At 50.1% G+C, this 22,207-nt stretch overlaps 1 protein-coding gene across 10 annotated transcripts in view; it reads left to right on the top strand.

The window, feature by feature from the left end:
• The window catches only part of COL15A1 (collagen type XV alpha 1 chain), a 299,045-nt gene that overhangs the window by 232,433 nt on the left and 44,405 nt on the right, over positions 1–22,207 (top strand). For all 10 annotated transcript variants that reach the window (XM_054018685.1, XM_054018687.1, XM_054018686.1 and 7 more), the window contains 5 exons: positions 4,456–4,521; positions 6,832–6,867; positions 8,149–8,211; positions 17,007–17,084; positions 17,206–17,241. In XM_054018685.1, the coding sequence (XP_053874660.1) occupies positions 4,456–4,521; positions 6,832–6,867; positions 8,149–8,211; positions 17,007–17,084; positions 17,206–17,241 (279 nt within the window). The remainder of the gene's footprint in view (positions 1–4,455; positions 4,522–6,831; positions 6,868–8,148; positions 8,212–17,006; positions 17,085–17,205; positions 17,242–22,207) is intronic.

Below are 22,207 nucleotides of genomic sequence, written 5' to 3'. Positions count from 1 at the left end.
TCTTGTCCTCTGCATGATAGTCTGCTGAAGTAATCAGGTCTTCTGAGGACTCCACTTCCACTACCGGTGCAGCCGCAGCAGCCCGGATGCTGTAACCAGCTCCTAGGTTGAAGTTAGGTACTAGCAAATCTTCAGAGGGTTTTACCTCTGGTGAAGCCGCAACGGCCGGGGCACCGTCTCCAGCTCCTGGGCTGAAGGTAGGTAGCAAGTCTTCAGAATGTTCCACCTCTGGTGCAAAAGACGTCATGGGCGTATCAAATGAAAAGTAGGCCTCCAACTTCACATAATTTGACGATTCTTTTACTTGATTTGCATCTTCCTTCATCTTCTTTCTGTCCCACCCGGATAGTTTCTTCTTCTGAGTGCGCTTATCCATCCCTTATCAGAAACAAATAAAATAAATATGAACAATATACGATTGTTTTTAAAATGTGAATTATTTAAAAAACTGTCCACAGGGCAGCCAGGTCAATTTCACAGCTCTATGAATTTGACGCCCGTCGAATTTGGTCAGCAAAGCGTTAAATGATTTGTTGAAAAGGTGCCACTTTATTCAAAAATAGAGGAGAAGCGAAAACAATCCACACACTAAGAAGTAATCAAACAGACTGAACTATTTGAAATTATCCAAAGGGTTCAGCATTTGTTTACACTGCAGGAAACAATTCTTATGAGTACGCGTGCTTGTGTGGATGCCTGGGTGAGTGAGTATACATGTCAACAGATTAAAAAAAAGCACCGACAAAAGGGAGAAGACAAAATGTTTTTAAAAATGTGGGCCTCTTGGCTCTTGCAAGGGATTCACGTGTTACAAGACTGACTAATGCTGTAGTGGTAAATGTTACAAGTATACAGAGGACATTTCTACCGTATTTGATTATGTGATGGAAGCTATGGCCTGGTACCAGGGGCTTTCCTGCACAAAAAAAGCAAGTCCCACTGATGTGTCATTTGTTCCTGAGAAGTGAGAACAAGTCAAGATTCCTGCTAAACAGGGGGCTGGATTGGATCTGGCTATGCTGATGACATCACCAGGCAGGTTGGGTTATAAATGAATGAAGGAGAAGCCCGGAGCACTAGCTCCGCACTTGCAAGGAGGCTGCGAAGCTTTTCCAGAAGAAAATGACACCGCTCAAAAATTATTTGGAGGTACCTGTATTGGAATGTGCTCTTTCGTCGGCGTTCTTTTGTCGGCGCTTTTTTGTCCTGCGTAGAAACGTAAACATTTCCACAGACATCCCCAAATACACACAGCAACACATCCAAATAACACTCAGAAGCACATACACTTTGACACACAGAGCGTGGACACTGATGCGCTCCCCCAAACACACACACTGACACACAGTACATCTGTCACCCACACACCCTGCCATGCATAAACACCCCCAGACACGCAAACAGTTCAGTTCACTACTTTAGAAGGATAACAACTGTTGCCCAAGTTTGATGTAGAGCAGTGGTTCCCAAACTGGGGTTCATGAACCCCTGGGAGTTCGCAAAATGTTACAGGGGGTTCTCGGGAAAAAATTCCCTAATGGCGGACAGAGCTGTCTCTAGGGACCCCGGGCAGCATGAGGCCAGCAGCCCGGAGTCCCTGGACTTCCAAGAGCTAAGCAGATCAAAGCAAACATATCTATCACACTGAGGAGATTTAAATTTCAAGACCCCTTATAAGAAATGGAAAGGGAGGTAGATATTTTTGCTGTTTTTAAAATTAAATAGGCAGCTTGTATTATTTTTAAAATTATTATGAAGAACAAGTTTAAGCTTTGTTGTAACGTGAGTTGTTTGCCTGGACTGCTCAAGACCTGAATGCTTGTGTAGGAGGAACTCTTTGAGTTGGCTTCTTAGATACCTTCATGCTGTTTCAAATCTGATACTCCTTGATGAAACATAGGAGCCTTGTCTTATAACAGGCTTATTCAAAGTGATACGAGCTACGAAAGTGAGATCTTGGAAGAGTGTTGCCGCTTTCATAACATAATAAAAATACTGTAATGATTAATAATAAATAGTGTGTAATAAGCATGTCACAAAAACAAATGTTATATTTCCAAGATCACTGCTTTTATAATTTATACTCAGGTAAAGGAGAAAATCACTGGAAATATTCATTTTTAAGAGGGGGTTCACGAGACTTGACTTTTTAGTGAAAGGGGTTCACAGGTTGTTGAAGTTTGGGAACCACTGATGTAGAGGATGACAAATAGATTCTGAAGATCTGAAGTTTGGGGCAAGGGGAGTCCAGTGAGGATATGAGAGAGAGGGAGATCCCAGGGGCATCAGGAGAGATCTGGAGTGGGCGTCTGGTAGGGGAAGAGGGCATGGGAGAGTGGCAGTCCTGTTCTGATAGGGCACTGTGCTGAAAGTGTTGGGTGGGGGGGTCTCCAAAGAAGGACTGCTGCAGAGAGGAGGGGTCTAGGGTTTTAGAAGAGATATTGGGGAAGGGGGAGGGTTCCAGGGTTGACTCTTGGGAGGGTAATCCCTGGGTAATTTCTGCGTGAGGCAAGGATCAGAAGATTCCAGAGAAGGGGAATGTCCTGGAGGTGGGATATTCTGGGGGGATGTTGGGGGGGTCTTTTGGGAGAGAGGAGATTACAGAGGTGAGGTTACAGGATTGGGAAGAGGGAGGAGATTTTGGAAGGTTTATGGGGGAGAGGGCTACAGGGGGCAGAGATGCTGGGGGAGGGAGTTTGAGGAAGAAGTGAGTCCATCGGGAAGATTGTGGAGAGAGGTTTTCCAAGGAGGGCCCGGGGGTGGGGAGGTTTGCATCACTCCTCCCAAGGACAGACGTTTCTGGCGTCTGACTTCACTGGCTAGCACTCAAGCCACAAGTGACGGGTCCCTTGCAGACACCTCTCTCCATAGCAACGTAATTGCTTCCCGTTAAGATCCTGACAATAAGCAACAAGATGAATGGGGGAAAGAGACAGACAGAGCCAGGGGAGGGGACAGGTCTTGCTGCAGGGAGCAGGAGGGCTCGGCAGCTGGGGGCCAGGTCTGTTGGGGGACAGAGGGCGGGGGATGGATGGATGCGGTGGACAGGGAGGCTCAGCAGCGGGGTTTCGGGGGCAGTGGCCGCTGGCCCTGAAGCAGGGGCGAGGGGGCGGGAAAGGGAGAGCTCAGGGGCTGGGCGGCAGCGGGCAGAGGCAGGACCAAGGCTCTCGGGGTTAAGGCTCCAGTTGCTCTGAGGCTCTGGGCTGCCCGCAGGGCCCCAGCCTTGGCTCTCCCGCCTCAGGCTGCCCGCCCCCCAGCACGCCCCCGAGCCCTGCCTGCACAGCCGGCCGGGGCTGCGTCTGGTCGGCGGGCGGGCAGGCAAGCTGGGAGCCAGGGGGTCCTCACGTCCTTCCTCCACGCCTCCCCTGCCAGCCTGGCCGCTCGGCATCTCTAGTCACTCCCCGCCTCCAGCCACAGCTGTCCTCCTTGAGCACCCCTCACCAGGCTCCGTCCCAACTCCACCCCCTCCCTGCCCCTATTGGACCCCTCCCCAAATTCCCGCCCTGGCCCCGCCTCTTCCCCAGCGCACCACGTTCCTCCTCCTCCCCCCTCCCTCCCAGGCTTTCCGTGCAAATCAGCTGTTTTGTGGCCCAAGCGCTGGGAGCCAGGGGGAGAAGCAGAACATGGCGGCACGCTCAGGGGAGGAGGCGGAGCGGAGGTGGAGGTGAGCTGGGTGGGGCGGGGACCGGGGCACCCGTGGAGTGGATGCCCAAGGTGCCACTTTTGGAGAATGTGCTCAGTGGGGGAGCGGCCGCTCCCCCTGCTCTCCTCCTAGCTACGCTCCTGTCTCTCCCCCCACATACACACAACACACTCCCTGTCACACTCCACACCCCCATTTGAAAAGCACGCTGCAGCCACTTGCACACTGGGATAGCTACCACACTGCACTGCTCTCTGTGGCATTGCAAGAGCTGCTAATGTGGCCACTCCACTGCGCTTGCAGCTGATAGCATGAACACGTGGCAGCGCTTTCCCTGCTGGTGTCTCTGAGGGCTGGTTTAATTCCTGGCATTCTACATATGCAAGTGTAGCCATAGCCTCAGACTCCAACACCCACTCAGCACTGAAGCATGGGGTCTAAAGCACTTATTTTAATCTTCGTTCTATAGAGAAAAGATGATCTCAAGTCACAACCCTTCTGTGTCTGTTTCCTCATCTGTAACGTGGGGATTCCGACCTCACGGGGACATAATGATACTCAGTTCTTCAATGTTTGTAAAGCACTCTGAGATCATTACATATAAGGTGTAATAAAAATGCGAAGTAGCGGTATTCCAAATGCACGACACAAAAGGAAAAAGCAAAGAATGTTCCCAATAGCCTGGTCTACATTCTCTATCTCCACAGTTATAATAGGATGTTGTAAGCTGTCTGTGCATTTCTAGAAATGTGTCTAGCCCAGAGAACCAATTTAATATTTGAGATACCCTGTTCTTTGTCCTTATTTTTTAGCTACTACTCAATGATACGGATGGAATTTCTAATTTTACTGGAATTAAAGGACTGCTTGGGCCTCCAGTGAGTATATTCTGCTTTGTTAAATGCAAGGATTTGTTTCATACTTCATTGCCTCTCTTTCCAAAGCCCACTTCCCTGTTCTTTAGACACACACACACGCATTCATACACTTCTAACTGACTTCTGTGGGACATGTAGAGACGTGTTCTGAGAACAGAAATGGATCCTGTGTTGGTAAATTAACTTCCCTACATTTGTGTAAAATGTATTATAAAGAAAGGAATTAGAGATGGGCCAAACTCTGACCCTGAACGACAGATGTCTACCTAACTGGAAGAGGAGAACTGGTGCAAAAAAAAAATAAAAGCCCATCTTTTTGGGGTTGCATCTATTTCTAGGACCAGACATTTTGTTTGCTTGTTAGTTTGATTTTAGGGTCCTGAAATGTGTTCTGATAAGATTTTGTTCCTTTCTGCCTGAGGCTTGAACCAGAAATCCTGAACTACTGCAAATGAGGCTGTTCTCATGGCATTTCTAGCTGTGACTGAAAGAGATGGAAATCTTATGAGACAACTATTGATACAAGATTTTGGGCTTGTTTTTTTCAGCCAGGAGTTCAGGAGAGTTCAGTTAAACATCTGAAATTTTGGATGTCTCTCTGTACTGATTCCAAGCTCCAACAGCTAGATTCACCAGTGTGCTCAGGCTTCTTTGCACCACTGCTTTTATACAAAACAAAGCAGACTTGATTTAAGGTTACATTTTTGGATTTGCTCATTGCTATTCCCTGCAGGTCCCGCCCCCCTTGATAACTAAGTATCATGTGACTAATGACTGGAAATCACTTAAGAAACGCTTACTAGTTGTCCCAAAAGCCACATTTGAGGAAGAAGGCTGTGCTGGGGTGGGGGTGGGTTTTTTTTTTTTGCTTGTTTTGTTTTTTGCTTTTTAATTTAAAAAAAACTGGTTCAGAGGAGAAGTCAAGACAGCACATTCAATTTCTATTGACTTTGTGGGAGCTGTATGGATGCATATGAGAGTAGAATTGGGCCCATGTGCCTTATGGATTTGAGTGGCTCACTTTTATAAACCTTATGGGCGGTGAGTATAAGAGGCTTGGAGGCTAAACCTCCCCAAATGGGGCAAGAAATGCCAGATGCTCAGAGTATCCCGTTAGAACAATGTATCTGACATGAACAAACTGTATCTTTTATTATTTTCATTGCGTGTGTTGATAGCTCCTGTTACCAAAGTAAATGTTTAACTCTTGTTTTGAACACAGATGGTTTTATTTAATTGAAGCAAGGGATAAACTTCTTTCCACCCCTGAGGCAGATTAAGGCTGAATCCTTTCTGAGATTCTGGAAAGTTCTGTTTCAGACTTTGTTAGCCACTTCTCTGCAACCTGTCATTTGTGCTCTCCTAGCCTTTTTCCACTCGCCCCGTCCAGTGGCCCCTGTAATTTTGGCAGCAGCTCTTTGTGCAGTCCAGCATTTCTCACAACAGTAGATTCTAGCTGCTGTGTAACTTGCATCTTCCATATTGTGCAGCAAAAATGCATTCTAGGTAGTGTATATAATGCATATCATGTTATATTTCAATTACAGGTCTGGAGGAGGCATGCTGGGGATCTGGTGGGTCATACTGCATCACTGTCAGGGTTGCAGAGAGAAGGAGAACCTTGGGCTTCCCACCCAAGAATCTCTGTGGCTACCTGTAGTGGACAGCCAGGCCTTAGACCTTTCCCTAAAAAGGAAGGAGAGCCAACAGGGGGAGTAGTAGACTGCCAAGCTCACCATGACTAAAAAGACAATACAGATGACTCTTCACACACAGCACAGCCATCCAGCTTTAAATTTGACCCCCTGGGGATGGCAAGAGGAACTGGGATGGTAACAGTACCTTACTTCCCTCAACAAATCTGTCATTTCCTCTGTGCTGAGCGCAAATCCAAATCAGGTCTCCTATTCATAGTGCAATGGGCCCTCTCTGTTCTCTGTGCAACACCACTGATCCATGAGCTATTTGCTGCTGGCTGGCAGAGGCTGAAGAAGGAGTAAAGTACCGTGATGTCCTTAGGACGGAGGGGGTAGAGTTAAGATATTATGTGGCTGTGCTGTGAGGGAAATGTCACCTAAACTCTCTGCATTTCCTGGGTTTTCCAACATTTGAGAATTAATCTCTAATGCTCTGGGGAGAGCACAGTGTAGTGCTGCGTGTCTGCAACCTTAACACCACCTTAATGAAGTATTTTGCATGTGAATACAGTTCAAAAATAGTTAATGTTCACAAACTAGTAGATACGTAGAAACTGCATAATCCGTTTTACAAGTCTATAATATGTACTTGTGTGTTTTTTGCGTTTTACAGGGGCCAGACGGCAGGCCCGGTCTACCAGGCTTTCCTGTAAGCATTATGTTCTAAGGTTTTAAGTCAGTTTTAAGTATGGAAATGAGCTCATTAATGTTTCAGCATTTGGAATCATACAAAATTGATACAAAGCCTGACAAATTCTCAAAGTTCATAAATGTCAAATGGGAGAATGTAAGTCTGAGTAAAACTAGACAGAGTGTTACAGTTTACTGTAGAAATAAACACTTTTTTCAATGGAAGTTAAAAGATGCATCATCCATTTTGGTACATAAATTTTATCATATTTATACCTAACATTTGACTTAATTCAATTTAGTTCCATATTTTAGATCTGTAACCAGGTCTGATAAGTGTTTACTCCCTATAGAAAAGCCCTACAGAATTTATTAAGGGATGAAATCAGTAGGGTATTAAAGAAATTACTTTCAAAGCTATAGCATTTACTAGAGAAGTATATCCTTTCTATAGGTTTTTTGGCTCATCCTATAACATTCTATAGCAGGGACACAATACACTGTTTAAATTCTATAGGGTGATACAAAGAACTCTGCAAAATTATTTCTTATTAAATTCTATAGGACTTCTCCAAAATGATGTAATAACAAAGTCCTAGAACCTTAGTGTCATGCTGACTGTCTATTGTGATCAAATTGTAACTCCCTACCAATTTTATTTAGTTTATGGATTCAGATATAAGAATTTTTCAAAAGTTTCAAAAGCTATTGATGGTTTCAGAGTGTAGGTTTGGGTTCAGGATCCCAGGCTCCATAGTCCGTAGAAAGAATAATCTAGGCAAAAGGTAGGTCAGGATTTTGTGGGCTGCATAGAAACGGAGACAATGAATGGAGAAGCTTTTAAAAATTAATGTAACAAGTTGTATAAGATCCCTAATTGTTACTAGAATAATTGTGAAGACTTCAATGTCACTCTCATCCTGCTTTTGCTGTTAGTTTTGTTCTTTACTGATGCAGAAGAAACACAGAAACTGGAATTCAGCTTTTGCAGGGTAAAAAAAAAGATTTTTTCAGTGCACTTTTAAGGGAAATCTGCAACACAAATGCAAGCCAGCCTTTCTCCACAAAACAACTGTAGGGAATAGTTTCTGTAATTAAGTGATGCAGATAGCAGTGGCCTTAGACAAGGGAAAGGAATTCCAGGGACAATTAAAACTGTAGTGATTCAAAGTTTCAGATCTCCAACTATCTGAAATTAAATTGATCAAAATGTGCTTCCTTATGCTCAACTGATATCTGAAAAGTCTTATCCAAACCAGTTATAAAAGAGACAAACAGACTTTGGTTTTTACTCTTTCAGGGCCCAAGGGGACCAAAAGGTGTCATTGGACTGACTGGATTACAAGGACCAAAAGGACAACAGGTAATAAGGAATGAGTAGCATCCCATGTGCACTAGAGAGATGAATATGCTCAGAAATGTGTTAAACAATTTACGTCTGGTGGCATTATTCTGTTGCTTTTATGGTTTTCATTTTGCTCTCCACAGGGATATTAATGAGTTGCTACTAGAGTTTCAAAAGAGATTTCAGTGGAAATCAGCAATATTAAACAAAATACCTTGAAATTCTGTTGGGGATTAATATACAGACTCTGGTGCTGAAACTCTACATTTCATTTTGCACAATTGTCAGAATGACTCTGCATAAACATTAAACATTTTGGGTATGAGGTGACCTTTTTCTGTAAACTGAGCATCCATGCCAACGGTGTAGGAAGGAAAAAGGAATCGCAGCAAAAAGGCTATGTAAATTATAGAAGGACAAATTTTGTCCCTCCTCCGTGGGTACAGAGGACCCTGCCTGTAGCAGAACCCCACTCCACAGAATGAGCAGGATTTGAGGACTCTAGTTCTGTGGGGTTTGGGATTGTGGCATTGTTGGGAGATGACTGGGGGCAGGAAGCAGGTGGTCAGGAACAACTGGGCTACTGCAGCCTTGAGGATGAGAAGAAAAAAAGGAACGCAAAAGACCACTCTTCTGATCCTTTGCATTCTAAAGTAGCTTTGTAGCGGGGCGGCCTGGCTTCCAGGCGCCCCAGGAAGGGATGAGCCAGAAAAGCCGCCAGAGTGGGCGGAGCCACCACGGCCTGTCCCCGCCCCCCGGAAGTCAAGGGGCGGGACAGGAAGTATAAAGGCCAGGCCCCAGCGCTCAGTAGCTGGCCGGCAGCGGGAGAGGACAGACGCTGGTGCCCGAGCTCCCGCGGACCTGAGCCTGCCGAGAGCCCGGTATCCTGAGGAGGACTGGCCGAGCCGGCCGAGAGCCCGGTACCTTGAGGAGGACTGGCCGAGCCTGCCGAGAGCCCGGTACCCTGAGGAGGACTGGCCGAGCCTGCCGAGAGCCCGGTACCCTGAGGAGGACTGGCCGAGCCTGCCGAGAGCCCGGTATCCTGAGGAGCAGTCTGAGCTTCCCCCCGCCGAGGGCCCAGAGGGAGTTACAGACCTACCTGGTGCTCGGGGCCCAGAGGAGCCCATGATCTGTGACCCAGCAGACGGAACTCAGGAGGAGCAGGTACCCATGGAGGAGGAGATGGGAAGTGGCCCGGGGATAGCAGACCCCGAACCCATGTCAGTGTGTTGCGGTCAGGATCCCCACTGACTGCGCGGCAGACGGACTGCTGCGGATAGGGCCCCGGGCTGGAACACAGTGGAGTGGGCGGGCCTGTGTTCCCCCCTGCCACCCCGCGCCGGGTGGCAGTCTCTCCTCCTCCTTGTCCAAGGGGCCTGGGCCCGTGACAGACTATCCGTTGGCTGCCCTGCCCTGACCTAGGGCCTGGGCTAACCCAAACTGACCCAGCCCCTGCTACAAGGCCTGGGCCTCTGACTGACTATTGGTTTGCTGCCCCGCCCTGACCCAGGGCCGGAGCTGTTAATTGTCTGCTCAGCCCCTGCACAAAGGGCCTGAGCTCAGAACTGTTAATTGTCTGCTCAGCCCCTGCACAAAGGGCCTGAGCTCAGAACTGTTAATTGTCTGCTCAGCCCCTGCACAAAGGGCCTGAGCTCAGAACTGTTAATTGTCTGCTCAGCCCCTGCATAAGGGCCTGAGCTCAGAACTGTTAATTGTCTGCTCAGCCCCTGCATAAGGGCCTGAGCTCAGAACTGTTAATTGTCTGCTCAGCCCCTGCACAAAGGGCCTGAGCTCAGGACTGTTAATTGTGTGCTCAGCCCCTGCACAAAGGCCCTGAGCTCAGGACTGTTAATTGTGTGCTCAGCCCCTGCACAAAGGCCCTGAGCTCAGGACTGTTAATTGTGTGCTCAGCCCCTGCACAAAGGCCCTGAGCTCAGAACTGTTAATTGTGTGCTCAGCCCCTGCCCAAAGGGCCTGAGCTCAGAACTGTTATTCGCTTTGTAGCGGGGCGGCCTGGCTTCCAGGCGCCCCAGGAAGGGACGAGCCCCACCCCGGAACTACTACACGTGGCAAGCCAGGCAGGAGTTCCGCCCAGGATGTGGGCGCGAACCCTCGACTCCGGGGAGAGAGGGGCCGGGGGAGAAAGATCCCCCTCCCGAGACATGGATCTGTCCCAGCTCTTGGCCCCGGTGACAGAAACCCAGGAGCGGCAGCAGGCGGCCCAGCTGCAACAGCAAAGGGAGCAGCAGGCCGCACAGCTGCAACAGCAGCAGCAGCTCATGGAGCAGCTTGGAACTCAACGGAACCAGCTCGTGCAAGACCTGGTCACCCAGCAGCAGGAGTTCCAGCGGGAATGTCTCCAGCAACTCGCAGCGACGCTGGCCCAGCCTGGAGGCGCGGCCGGGACTACGCGGCCCAGCCCCCCGATCCGGCTGACGAAAATGGTGCCCGGCGATGACCCCGAAGCCTTTCTCGTCACCTTCGAGCGGGTGGCCGTTGTCGCCGGTTGGGCCCCGGAGCTATGGGCTTCCATATTAGCCCCATACCTGACTGGGACGGCGCAGATGGTCTACCGAGGCCTGTCGGTGGAAGCCGCCCAAGACTACAGCCAAGTAAAGGCTGCCATTCTTGATGCCCTGGATGTGAGCCCCGAGACTTTCCGGCAGCGGTTTAGGAGTCTGACCTACCCCACGGGGGCCCGACCTCGGCAGGTGGCTCAGGAACTCCGGGAAACCTGCAAGCGGTGGTTACAACCCGAGCACCGGACATCGGAGGAGGTAATGGAACAGGTGCTGCTGGAGCAGTTCACCCATGTTCTTCCACCACGGGGGCGGGCCTGGGTCCTCCGGCACCGACCAGCGACCCTGACCGCCGCCGTGTCCCTAATGGAGGACTTCCTCGCGGCTGACACGCCGATAGGCCCAGGACTCCGAGGGCCCCCACCCGGGGCGGAGCGCCCTACCCCCGAGAAGAAAGGAACACCCGCTCGAGCAGATTCACGGATTTCGTCCCGGGGAGCCGAGGGTGGGACTCGGGCCCCGACCCCCATAGGGCAAAAAGACCACCGAAGTCCGCCGGGACCCCCCGCTGGCGTCCGGCCCCGGACGGGGCGGGCCACCCCGGGGCCCTGTTTCTCCTGCGGGGAGTACGGCCATCTCCAGCGGGATTGCCCAGGGCTGGAGTGTACCTTTGGCCAGGTCTGTGCAGGGGAGGCTCGGGCCCGTCCTTCCCAGGCGGCTAAGATCACCGTGCCGGTGGTCCTTGAAGGATACCCGACGGTGGCCCTCCTCGACTCGGGCTGCGGACAGACGCTAGTCCGCCAACGCTTCGGTCCCCCGGCTGACGCCCGATTGGGTGAAATTCGCCTGCAGTGCATCCATGGAGACGTACGGCCCTACCTGAGTACCCGGGCCCAGCTGACGATCGAGGGGGTCACCCGATCAATGGTGGTGGGACTGGCCCCACGACTGGCATACCCCGTGATCCTGGGCCGAGACTGGCCGGAGTTTCCAGCACTCCTCCGCCGGCACGCAGGAGACGACCCGCGGGCCATGCCCGCCCTAGAAGGGGAGACCCCCGAGAGTGAAGGAGAGGAAAGGGAAACCCCCGAGCCAACCAGCTCGGCCGGAGAACCAGAGGATGCTTCCCGAGGGGCGGCGACGGATTCCTCGGCCACCATGGACTTCTGCCGGGACCAACGGGCCGACCCCACTCTTCAGCGAGCATACGAACAATTGGCCATGGCGAATGGGACTATCCTCGACCCCGGTCGAGCGGCCCAGTGGCCACACTTTGAGTTGCGGCAAGACCGCCTGTATCGGGTCGAGCGGGACCCCCACACGGGGGAGACCCGAACCCAACTCCTCGTTCCCCGGCCTCATCGACAGTCCGTCATGAAGTTGGCCCATGACGTCCCCGCGGCTGGGCACCTCGGTCACGAGAAAACCCTGGCCCGGATTTTGGGACGCTTCTTCTGGCCAGGGGTGTACCAGGAGGTGAAGAACTACTGTAATTCCTGCCCGCGCTGCCAGTTGGCTGCCCCGGCCCGGACTCCCAAGGCCCCGTTGATCCCGATGCCCCTGATTGAGACACCCTTCGAGCGCGTGGCCATGGACCTAGTGGGGCCCCTTCCCAAAAGCAGTGCAGGGTTTCAATACATCTTGGTGATGTTGGACTATGCTACCCGGTTCCCCGAGGCAATTCCCCTCCGGAACATTACAGCCCGCACCATCGCTGATGAGCTAGTGAAGATTTTTGCCCGTGTCGGCCTACCCCGCGAGATCCTCACGGATCAAGGGACAAACTTTACGTCGCGGTTGCTCCGCCAGGTGTGTGAGCTTCTGGGGGTCAAGCAACTGCGAACGTCAGTCTATCATCCCCAGACGGATGGGCTGGTCGAGAGGTTTAACCGGACCTTAAAAGACATGCTCCGTAAGTTCCCCCCGGAAGACCTTCGCCGATGGGACCAGCTACTCCCACCCTTGCTCCTAGCGGTCCGAGAGGTCCCCCAGTCGTCGACGAAATTCTCGCCGTTCGAGCTGCTCTACGGCCGTCGACCGCGAGGCCTATTGGACCTAGTGAGGGAAACTTGGGAGCAAACCCCGTCACCGGCCCAGGGACTCTTAAAGTACGTGATCCAGCTCCAGGAGCGTCTTAAGCAAGCGGGAGACCAGGCCCAAGAGAATTTGAAAGCCGCCCAGGAGACGCAAGCCCAGGCCTACAACCGGGGCGCCCAAGCACGGGACTTCTTACCCGGAGACCGGGTATTACTCCTTCTCCCCTCCAGTGAGTCGAAGGTTCTGGCTCGCTGGCAAGGACCATATGAGGTGGTCCGGAAAGTGGGCCCGGTTACATATGAGATCGACCAGCCCGACCGAAAGAAGCGGATACAGCAGTACCACATCAACCTGCTCAAGCCCTGGCGGGAACGAGAAGGGCTTTTGATTAACCCCTACCCACCAGAGCCCGAGCTAGGGCCCCAGGTAGCCCATACCCGGGACCCTGAGGAACCCCAACTTGGGGAGACCCTGACGGAAGAACAACTCAAGCAAACCCGGTGCCTCCTACGAGCATTCCGTCACACCTTCACTGCCCAACCAGGAGCCACCTCCCTGGTGTACCATAGGATCCAAACGGAGCCTGGGGTGGTGATTCGCGGCGCGACCAGACCCTTGCCTTATCACCGGAGAGGCGCCGTGGATGAGGAAGTACGGGCGATGCTGGACCTGGGCGTGATTGAACCCTCGCACAGCGAGTGGCGAAGCCCCATCGTATTGGTACCGAAGCCCGACGGCTCCCAACGGTTCTGCATCGACTTTAGACGTGTGAACGCCATCTCCAAGTTCGATGCCTACCCCATGCCCCAGATAGACGAGCTGTTGGCTCGGTTAGGTGGAGCTCGTTACATCACGACCCTGGACCTCAGCAAGGGGTATTGGCAAATCCCCCTGGATCCTACTTCAAGGGAGAAAACTGCATTCGCCACCCCTACGGGCCTATACCAGTTTACTCGAATGCCCTTCGGCCTCCACGGAGCCCCGGCCACGTTTCAGCGCCTGATGGACCGCCTCCTCCTCCCCCACCAAGACTACGCGGCGGCCTATTTGGACGACGTAGTCATTTACAGCCCGCAGTGGGAAAACCATCTGGAACAGGTCGCCGCCGTCCTGAGATCCCTGCGGGCCGCCGGGTTAACGGCCAACCCGAAGAAGTGTTGCATCGGCCGACAAGAAACTAAGTATCTGGGGTACGCTATCGGGCACGGCCAGGTGAAACCGCTGGTGGACAAGGTGCAGGCCATTGCGACCTGCCCCCCGCCCACCACGAAACGGCAAGTACGCCAGTTTCTGGGGCTAGCGGGGTATTATCGACGCTTCATTCCCCACTTTGCGGCGATCGCAGCCCCCTTGACGGGACTCTTAACGAAGGAAAGCCCCCGGCAAGTGGTCTGGACCCGTGAGTGTGACGAAGCCTTTCAAGCCCTCAAGACAAGCCTGTGTCAAGAGCCAGTCTTATATAGCCCCGATTTCAAGCAGGCCTTCATCCTGCAAACCGACGCTTCGGAGGTGGGTCTCGGGGCGGTCCTCTCCCAAGAGGTTGGCGGCGAAGAGCACCCGGTCCTTTACATCAGTCGGAAGCTCTTCCCCCGAGAAAAGAACTATGCCGTGGTGGAAAAGGAAGCCCTAGCCGCGAAGTGGGCTTGTGACGCCCTGCGGTACTATCTCCTGGGAGCCCCTTTCATCTTGGTCACCGACCACTCTGCTCTCCAGTGGTTGGCCCGCATGAAGGACCATAATATGCGGCTGCAGCGGTGGTACTTAGCGCTGCAACCTTATGCCTTCACCATTCGCCATCGGGCTGGGAGAGACCACGCAAACGCCGACTTCCTTTCCCGCCTAGGAGGTATGGAAGGGTCTGGCCCCGGTACCCGGGAGCCAGCCTTGAGGGGGGGGCCGTGTAGCGGGGCGGCCTGGCTTCCAGGCGCCCCAGGAAGGGATGAGCCAGAAAAGCCGCCAGAGTGGGCGGAGCCACCGCGGCCTGTCCCCGCCCCCCGGAAGTCAAGGGGCGGGACAGGAAGTATAAAGGCCAGGCCCCAGCGCTCAGTAGCTGGCCGGCAGCGGGAGAGGACAGACGCTGGTGCCCGAGCTCCCGCGGACCTGAGCCTGCCGAGAGCCCGGTATCCTGAGGAGGACTGGCCGAGCCGGCCGAGAGCCCGGTATCCTGAGGAGGACTGGCCGAGCCTGCCGAGAGCCCGGTACCCTGAGGAGGACTGGCCGAGCCTGCCGAGAGCCCGGTATCCTGAGGAGCAGTCTGAGCTTCCCCCCGCCGAGGGCCCAGAGGGAGTGACAGACCTACCTGGTGCTCGGGGCCCGGAGGAGCCCATGATCTGTGACCCAGCAGACGGAACTCAGGAGGAGCAGGTACCCATGGAGGAGGAGATGGGAAGTGGCCCGGGGATAGCAGACCCCGAACCCATGTCAGTGTGTTGCGGTCAGGATCCCCACTGACTGCGCGGCAGATGGACTGCTGCGGATAGGGCCCCGGGCTGGAACACAGTGGAGTGGGCGGGCCTGTGTTCCCCCCTGCCACCCCGCGCCGGGTGGCAGTCTCTCCTCCTCCTTGTCCAAGGGGCCTGGGCCCATGACAGACTATCCGTTGGCTGCCCTGCCCTGACCTAGGGCCTGGGCTAACCCAAACTGACCCAGCCCCTGCTACAAGGCCTGGGCCTCTGACTGACTATTGGTTTGCTGCCCCGCCCTGACCCAGGGCCGGAGCTGTTAATTGTCTGCTCAGCCCCTGCACAAAGGGCCTGAGCTCAGAACTGTTAATTGTCTGCTCAGCCCCTGCACAAAGGGCCTGAGCTCAGAACTGTTAATTGTCTGCTCAGCCCCTGCACAAAGGGCCTGAGCTCAGAACTGTTAATTGTCTGCTCAGCCCCTGCATAAGGCCCTGAGCTCAGGACTGTTAATTGTGTGCTCAGCCCCTGCACAAAGGCCCTGAGCTCAGGACTGTTAATTGTGTGCTCAGCCCCTGCACAAAGGCCCTGAGCTCAGAACTGTTAATTGTGTGCTCAGCCCCTGCCCAAAGGGCCTGAGCTCAGAACTGTTATTCGCTTTGTAGCGGGGCGGCCTGGCTTCCAGGCGCCCCAGGAAGGGACGAGCCCCACCCCGGAACTACTACACGCTTATACAACTATTTCGTTGATTTCTTGTCAGTTAATGTGATGGTATAGATATTGTTTAATTAAAGTCTGAAATAGGTTCCCAGAGAAGGAGCAAAACTAGCACTTCTTAACTGTGAAATTACATGCCGGTGAATGAAAGATGGCATGCTGAGTTTCTGGCGTGTGTTTGACCACAGGGTCAATGATCTTCCAATGATCCTGAGCCAAGAATGGCAGCTGTTTTTAAGGCTGCTGATCTCAGGCTGCACAACTGAAGGACCCCTGGGAGTGTGGGCCATCGAAGAAATATTTGGGGAAATACTCTCTTTAGAGGTCCCTGGAATACTTTCCTCACGGCACTGAGTCCATAGTACTGAACAGGAGATGGGGTTAGTGACGCATCCAGGCCAGCCTGCTTGGGAGCTTAAGTATGAGTGATTCAAACATTTCTAAAGCTTCAGGGAAGAAGCAGTAGAATGGCAGTGCACTGAGCTGAGTATTCAGCAGTCACTGTGGTGAGCGGGGCAGTGGTTGGTGTCAAGCCAGAGGCCACATTTCTTCACTTTGAGGTTATGGGACCAGGTTGTTTAGGATGCCTTGGCTGCAGTAGGGTGGGTGATGGCAGCTACTAGGGCCACACTGGGAACCACTTATTCCCACTGCGGAGCAGTTATTCATGTGATTAGTCCCATTGAATTCAATGGGATCCCTCCTTGGAGTAGCAGCTCACTAGTGAAACTAAGGGGTTCACAATCTGGCTCTCGGTGGCTAAAGTTTATCGACTAGAGGTAATAGGACAGTATCATGCTCCAAATGTTTAGAAGAAAAGACTTCTGCTTTGATGACAGCCAGGGAGCTATTGATGACATAGGGGCACTAGATAAGGGAAGGCTTGTTGTATTATTTTGGTTCTCTTTCAGGGCTTTTAGGAGCAGGATATTTTTGTTTTATCGTACCATTGTTAAAAAAGAAACAACCCTCATCTTCCCCTACCATTGAAATCCACCCTAGTCACATTTTTGTAGTTGCCACCTCTCCAACCAGCCTGTCACCACTTTGCACTAACAAAAATGTAGCTGTCTGTCGGTGCAAGTAAAGCTTTGTTTAGAACTGTTGTATAAACATCGCAAAATGATTATGTGAATTGTAGGGTGAAAAGGGAGAACCCGGATTTATCGTATCTGCAGATGGATCTCTAAGAGAACTAACAGGAAGACAAGGGCAGAAGGTAAGCTAATACTGTTACCAAATTCTTTTGGAATCCTTGGTGGACTTGCACTCCCTTACTAACCAGGCCAACAAGACATTTGAGTTTCTCTTCATCACTAATATAAATGTCTCTCTCACAGGGTGAACGTGGGCCAATGGGGCCACCAGGGCCTATGGTAAGATATTTGCTATTTTTTAATGTATTTTTACTTTTTGATTTTACAGAGATTACCTCAACTTAGTCAATTAGCTTTAGTTTTTCAGTACCATTAGGCAAAGATGAAGCATAATACCCACAGACAGCAATGTCTTTGAAGTATTTGTCTTTGGTATACAGTACTGCAAATTGTTCCTGTTTTGATTTAGAAGTTAACAAGTGATAGCACATATGTATCGTTTGATAATTAAAAAACAGAGGCCAAATTTTTCAAAACTTGTTCGCAAAGCTAGAAACCTAAATCCATATTCAGGCATCTAAATAAGTCTGACCTGATTTTCACAGGTGCTGAATTGTGTTCAGCTCCTTTGCCTTCAGTGGAAGCTGCAGATTGGACATGAAAATGAAGCCATTTATTTAAGTACCTAAATATAGCTTTAGATGCTTTGCTTTAGGCTCCCTAGGATTGAAATTTTTTGACTCTACAAGGAATGATGCTCTCAAAGCTTGAAACTTCATAACTGGAAAATAGTTGAACAGTAAACAGGGGGGATGAATTTGATACAATCAGTTGCAGTGCGTTCCAGGTTTAATGATTTTAATCCCTTTACCTTGGAATGCACCAGTTTTTTGTCAGATTTTAAAAAACTCCCTTGGCTAGAAGAGGGTAGTGGTCTTCCTGAACACGATGCATTTTGGGGCCCAATTCATCCTTGGTGTAACTCCACTGATTTCAGTGGGTTTACCTCACATATGAATCTGGCACTTCTGAATTTTAGGAAGACATCAGTTCTAAGTTCCTGACCCCAAATTACGATACAACACGACCCCTGCTTATTTCAATTCCCAGTTTTAATGAGCATTTTCTCAGTTCCTTTTACAGCTATAATAGTCTCAGTGCGGAAAATGCCATCCTGAAAATTGTGTGTAAAAGTGATGTACAGTAAATTTAAAATACAGCAGGCCAGATTTTCAAATTTAGGCACATGTGATTGCACACATGTCTAAACTATGAATGTAAATGCCCAATGGGTGTATCTACATCAGGTATTTACATACTTACTTGTTAGTTGGGTGCCCAGCTGACTATGTTCAGGCACAAATACTCACTTTGTACATACACATCACATCTGAGAGCGTAAATTATATGCATACAATTCTAAGTGCACAACTGCAAGCATCTACATTGGAAAATTTGTTCCAGCATTTAAAGTGAGTATCCTGGAGTGTCAAAGTGAGATCCTGCTGTGATTCAAAGGCAAATTACACTAGGTGAATTTGTGGTTTAACTCTAGCTGGCTAGAAAAATTGACAGAGGAGGCAGTTTGCTCTTACCAGCTTGACAAAGGCTACAGGATCTATAGCACTAATGACATTAATGAGAGGTTGGGAGCATCTGCAAAGATGGCAGGCAGGAATGAGGTAGAGAAATCTCTGAAATATCATGCTATGCCATACCTATGATGGTGGCACAGACTGACTGGCAATGCTTTGGTTGCCTCTGGTGTATGCAGTGTGTGTTAGGTGCACATCCTCTTGGGAACCTATGATTTGTTTGACCTCCTGCTGACGCCATTTGTTATGTGCCAAAGTTGAAGTTTCTTGCGCTGTGTCTGTTTGCATCATCAACCTTCTTTTTTTATCATGTTCCCTGGTGACATGCTGGGTTGATAGACTATGAAATATTATGCAGTGGTTTAAACCACTTCCTTTTAGCAGTTGGCTATCTCCTGGCTTCAGCTTTTGATATAGTATGGCCAAGGATGCCCTGTGCCAGATAGAAAATTTCAGTAAAGGGCACCTTTTACACACAGTAATTATGGTGTTCTGGGTGCCTTGTCAGTACTTGTTTTACTGAAGTCTGTTTTGAGGGGCTGGTTGGATGTGTAGCATGACACTTCTGTTGGTTGCTTTGATGCAAAGTGTATCTTGGGAGGGCTACCCTAACTTACATCATCGACTTAAGTTCCCTTTCCCCTCCTTAAATCACTGCAGGATGAGCTGATCTTGCCTTTTAACTTAGACACACAGCCTTTTCTGACAGGACACGTCCCTTTTCTGACCTAGCCTCTCCACCCCCACCGAAGAGCACACGGGATCCTTTTACACCACCACAGGGTGCTCATGTATCTCAGTATACACATGTTGCACCACGTGAATGCCTTAGGCCTGGTCAACACTAGAATATTAGGTTGACCCAGCTAAAATCCACACCCCGAATGACATAAGCTGACCTAAGACTCCATGTAGACAGCTTTAGGTCGACAGCAGAATTCTTCCATCCACCTAGCTACTGCCTTTCAAGGAGGCAGATTTCTTAAGCCAACGGGACAACCTGGCACTGCAGCTGTGCCACTGTGGTGTGTTAAGTGTAGATAAGCCTTTACTTACACTTGCCTAAATGGCTACACCTCATTAGATTTTGGCACATTTATGCTGTCTCAGGATTTGGTGGAGTCTTTCTATGCCTAGAATCATCCAGTTCCTCCCTCGTTCCCACTCTGTTGCTTTATACCATCCTAATGCAAATTATATTGATTGTAATAATGTCTGAAGGCAAGGCAATCAGTGTGTGAGATTAAAGCCTGAGCACATCATCACTGAAGATAGGGTGACCAGATAGCAAGTGTGAAAAATCGGGAATGGGGGGTAATAGGAGCCTATATAAGAAAAAGCCCCAAATATCGCGACTGTCCCTATAAAATCAGGACATCTGGTCACCCTAACTGAAGGACTCTTTGTGATGATAGCAGAAGTATTGCCTACAAATTACGCTGCAGTAAAAAAGGAAATGAATTATAATATAAGACCTTTAAAAACGATAAGATGACATAATTATGTCTTCTCACTAAAAACAAGGGAGTCTAGAGAGAAGCCTGACGCTCTTCTAATTCACCTCAGTAGATGTGGCAAATTATCTCTGCTTCCACAATTCACTCTGAGGGAACTCCAGAAATGCAAGGAGTTTATTTTGTGTATGTATTTAGTGATTTGTTTGTAACTATCCAGAGTTCTGGCCCATATGCAATTTGTATTTAAAAAAAATAGATAATAAGACCAATTTTTATGTCCAAAAATGAACCCTCCCAAATCCCCCTCAGAACAGAAAGGTCATTCTCCCCCCTCTTACGAGTTCGGTACCGTTCTTTGAAGCAATAAGTGATGCAGCATGGCAAGAAAGTAAAAAAAATAAATCAGGCTTTGGCACATCAACTGGGGAAGTAAATTTCAGAGTCAATGACCCATGCCTCAAAAAGCCCATTTCCCTCCCCATTAGGGATCGGATTGTCACCTTGCAATCCATCCTGAGGAAGGGCAGCACAGCTATGGAGCAGGAGCCTCAGGGAGTCATGAATCTGCCTCTGTTTCTTCGTCTCTGCCTGCTCAGCTCTGCTGGCCATAGCATTGTGAGGGGAGTGTGAAGTCAAGGCTCCATCTACCCATGCAGGAGGCTGTGCCGGATCTGGCAGCGTAGGCACTCTGTGCAGGGAAGGTAAGAAGAGGCTCCAGATGCCCCTTAAACTCAGGTAGAGTTGCACAGCCAACCTCACAACTGAACTGAAGTCAAGGGGCTTTTATCTCAAGAGCATCACCTGATCTCAACTGCAGCAGAATGACCTGAGGTCTTCAAAGTAAATGGGACCTTTGTGGGCCTTCAAGGTTGATCATTTATGATGTCTGGGGCATGATCAGCCGAGGGGCAGGCTCCCAAGAAGTCTGTTACAGATGTAAGAGAATTGTCCCACCTACTGCTTCCCTGCTTTTCAAGGCTCCAGATGGACAGCAAGGAGGGTGGGGAATAGCAGCAGTTTGGGATATAGGGCACTAAGTAAGTAGTAGCATCTGCTTGGGGGCTGAGATGCCAGTACAAATTCCAGTAGCAGGTCAAGAGTGGTGGCATTCTTACAAGGCCAGCATGGCTGATAACAAAAGCAGAAAATATGCACTAAAACCAACCCTCTGCTAGAGTGAGGGTCAAGTTAGCACCTTTGATCTGCTTCCTTGCACTGGTGATGTCCCGAGGGAGTTGGCTCTCCCTTGGTAATGATAGCCTGGCCCTCCCAAGGTGGTACGGAGGATTAGGGAGAGCTGGCTCCCTGCAGGAAGCACATCAAAGCACTAACCCTACCCTCTCACTATCAGAGGGTCCAATTTCCCCTCCCTACCCTGCCGTTGATGGCGGAATGCCTCTCTTCCTATAAGCCCCATGCTCACAGGCTGCTTCACTTGCTTCTTTTGCCCCCTAGCTGCTGCAAGTGGTGGTAACTTGACTTCCCCACCCTCCCCAAGTTACTGATACTCATCATGGAGGGGCCAGAGCTGGAAACGTGAAGCGGGAAATAAGGAGGGAGTTACCAACTCTAGTGATTTTATTGAGAGTCTCACAATATTTGATGGTTTACTTAAAAATCCCTTGTCTCCAGGTGCTGGGGTATGTGAGAATCTCACCTATTTTTGCTGGTTTATATCTCTAGCCCTCATGGATGCAGAGAAAAGCTTGAGCCAAGTGTTCTTTAAAGGCTCCAAAACCAGAAGGCAAAGAAAAGGAACCCATAATTTATTTATTTTTAAACCTCATGATTTAGGGGGCCTGACCCATGAATTTTGAACATTTGAGGTGGCAATGCTGTGGTTCTTTCACATCCCTGAGAGCCTGCCTGGCAGCTGCTGTCTATTCCTACCCTAGGCTTCATCTGTGATCACTCAGGCACAATCTGACTACAAACAGGAAATGAAAGAAGAGTCTAAAATCCCCTGTAACATGTCGCAATTTTATTATTAAATAGCAGATTTGGATGCCAGTATTGATGGGCTTTTCAGATTCTTGAAGTTGTTATTGTTGTACAGCAAAACTCCCCTATATTACTAATTGTAAAGTTCTCTTTTAATTTAATTATGTTTGGGCAGGAGAGAAATATACGTGATGGTACTAGATGGATGACACAACTTGAAAATATTCCAACATGAATCATATTTTTGCCTAG

The sequence above is a fragment of the Malaclemys terrapin genome, chromosome 2 (genome assembly GCF_027887155.1).
Source record: "Malaclemys terrapin pileata isolate rMalTer1 chromosome 2, rMalTer1.hap1, whole genome shotgun sequence".
In the NCBI taxonomy this organism is placed as follows: Eukaryota; Metazoa; Chordata; order Testudines; family Emydidae; genus Malaclemys; species Malaclemys terrapin.
Note: the sequence above shows the minus strand (reverse complement) of the source record. Positions and strands in the feature narration are given on the sequence as shown.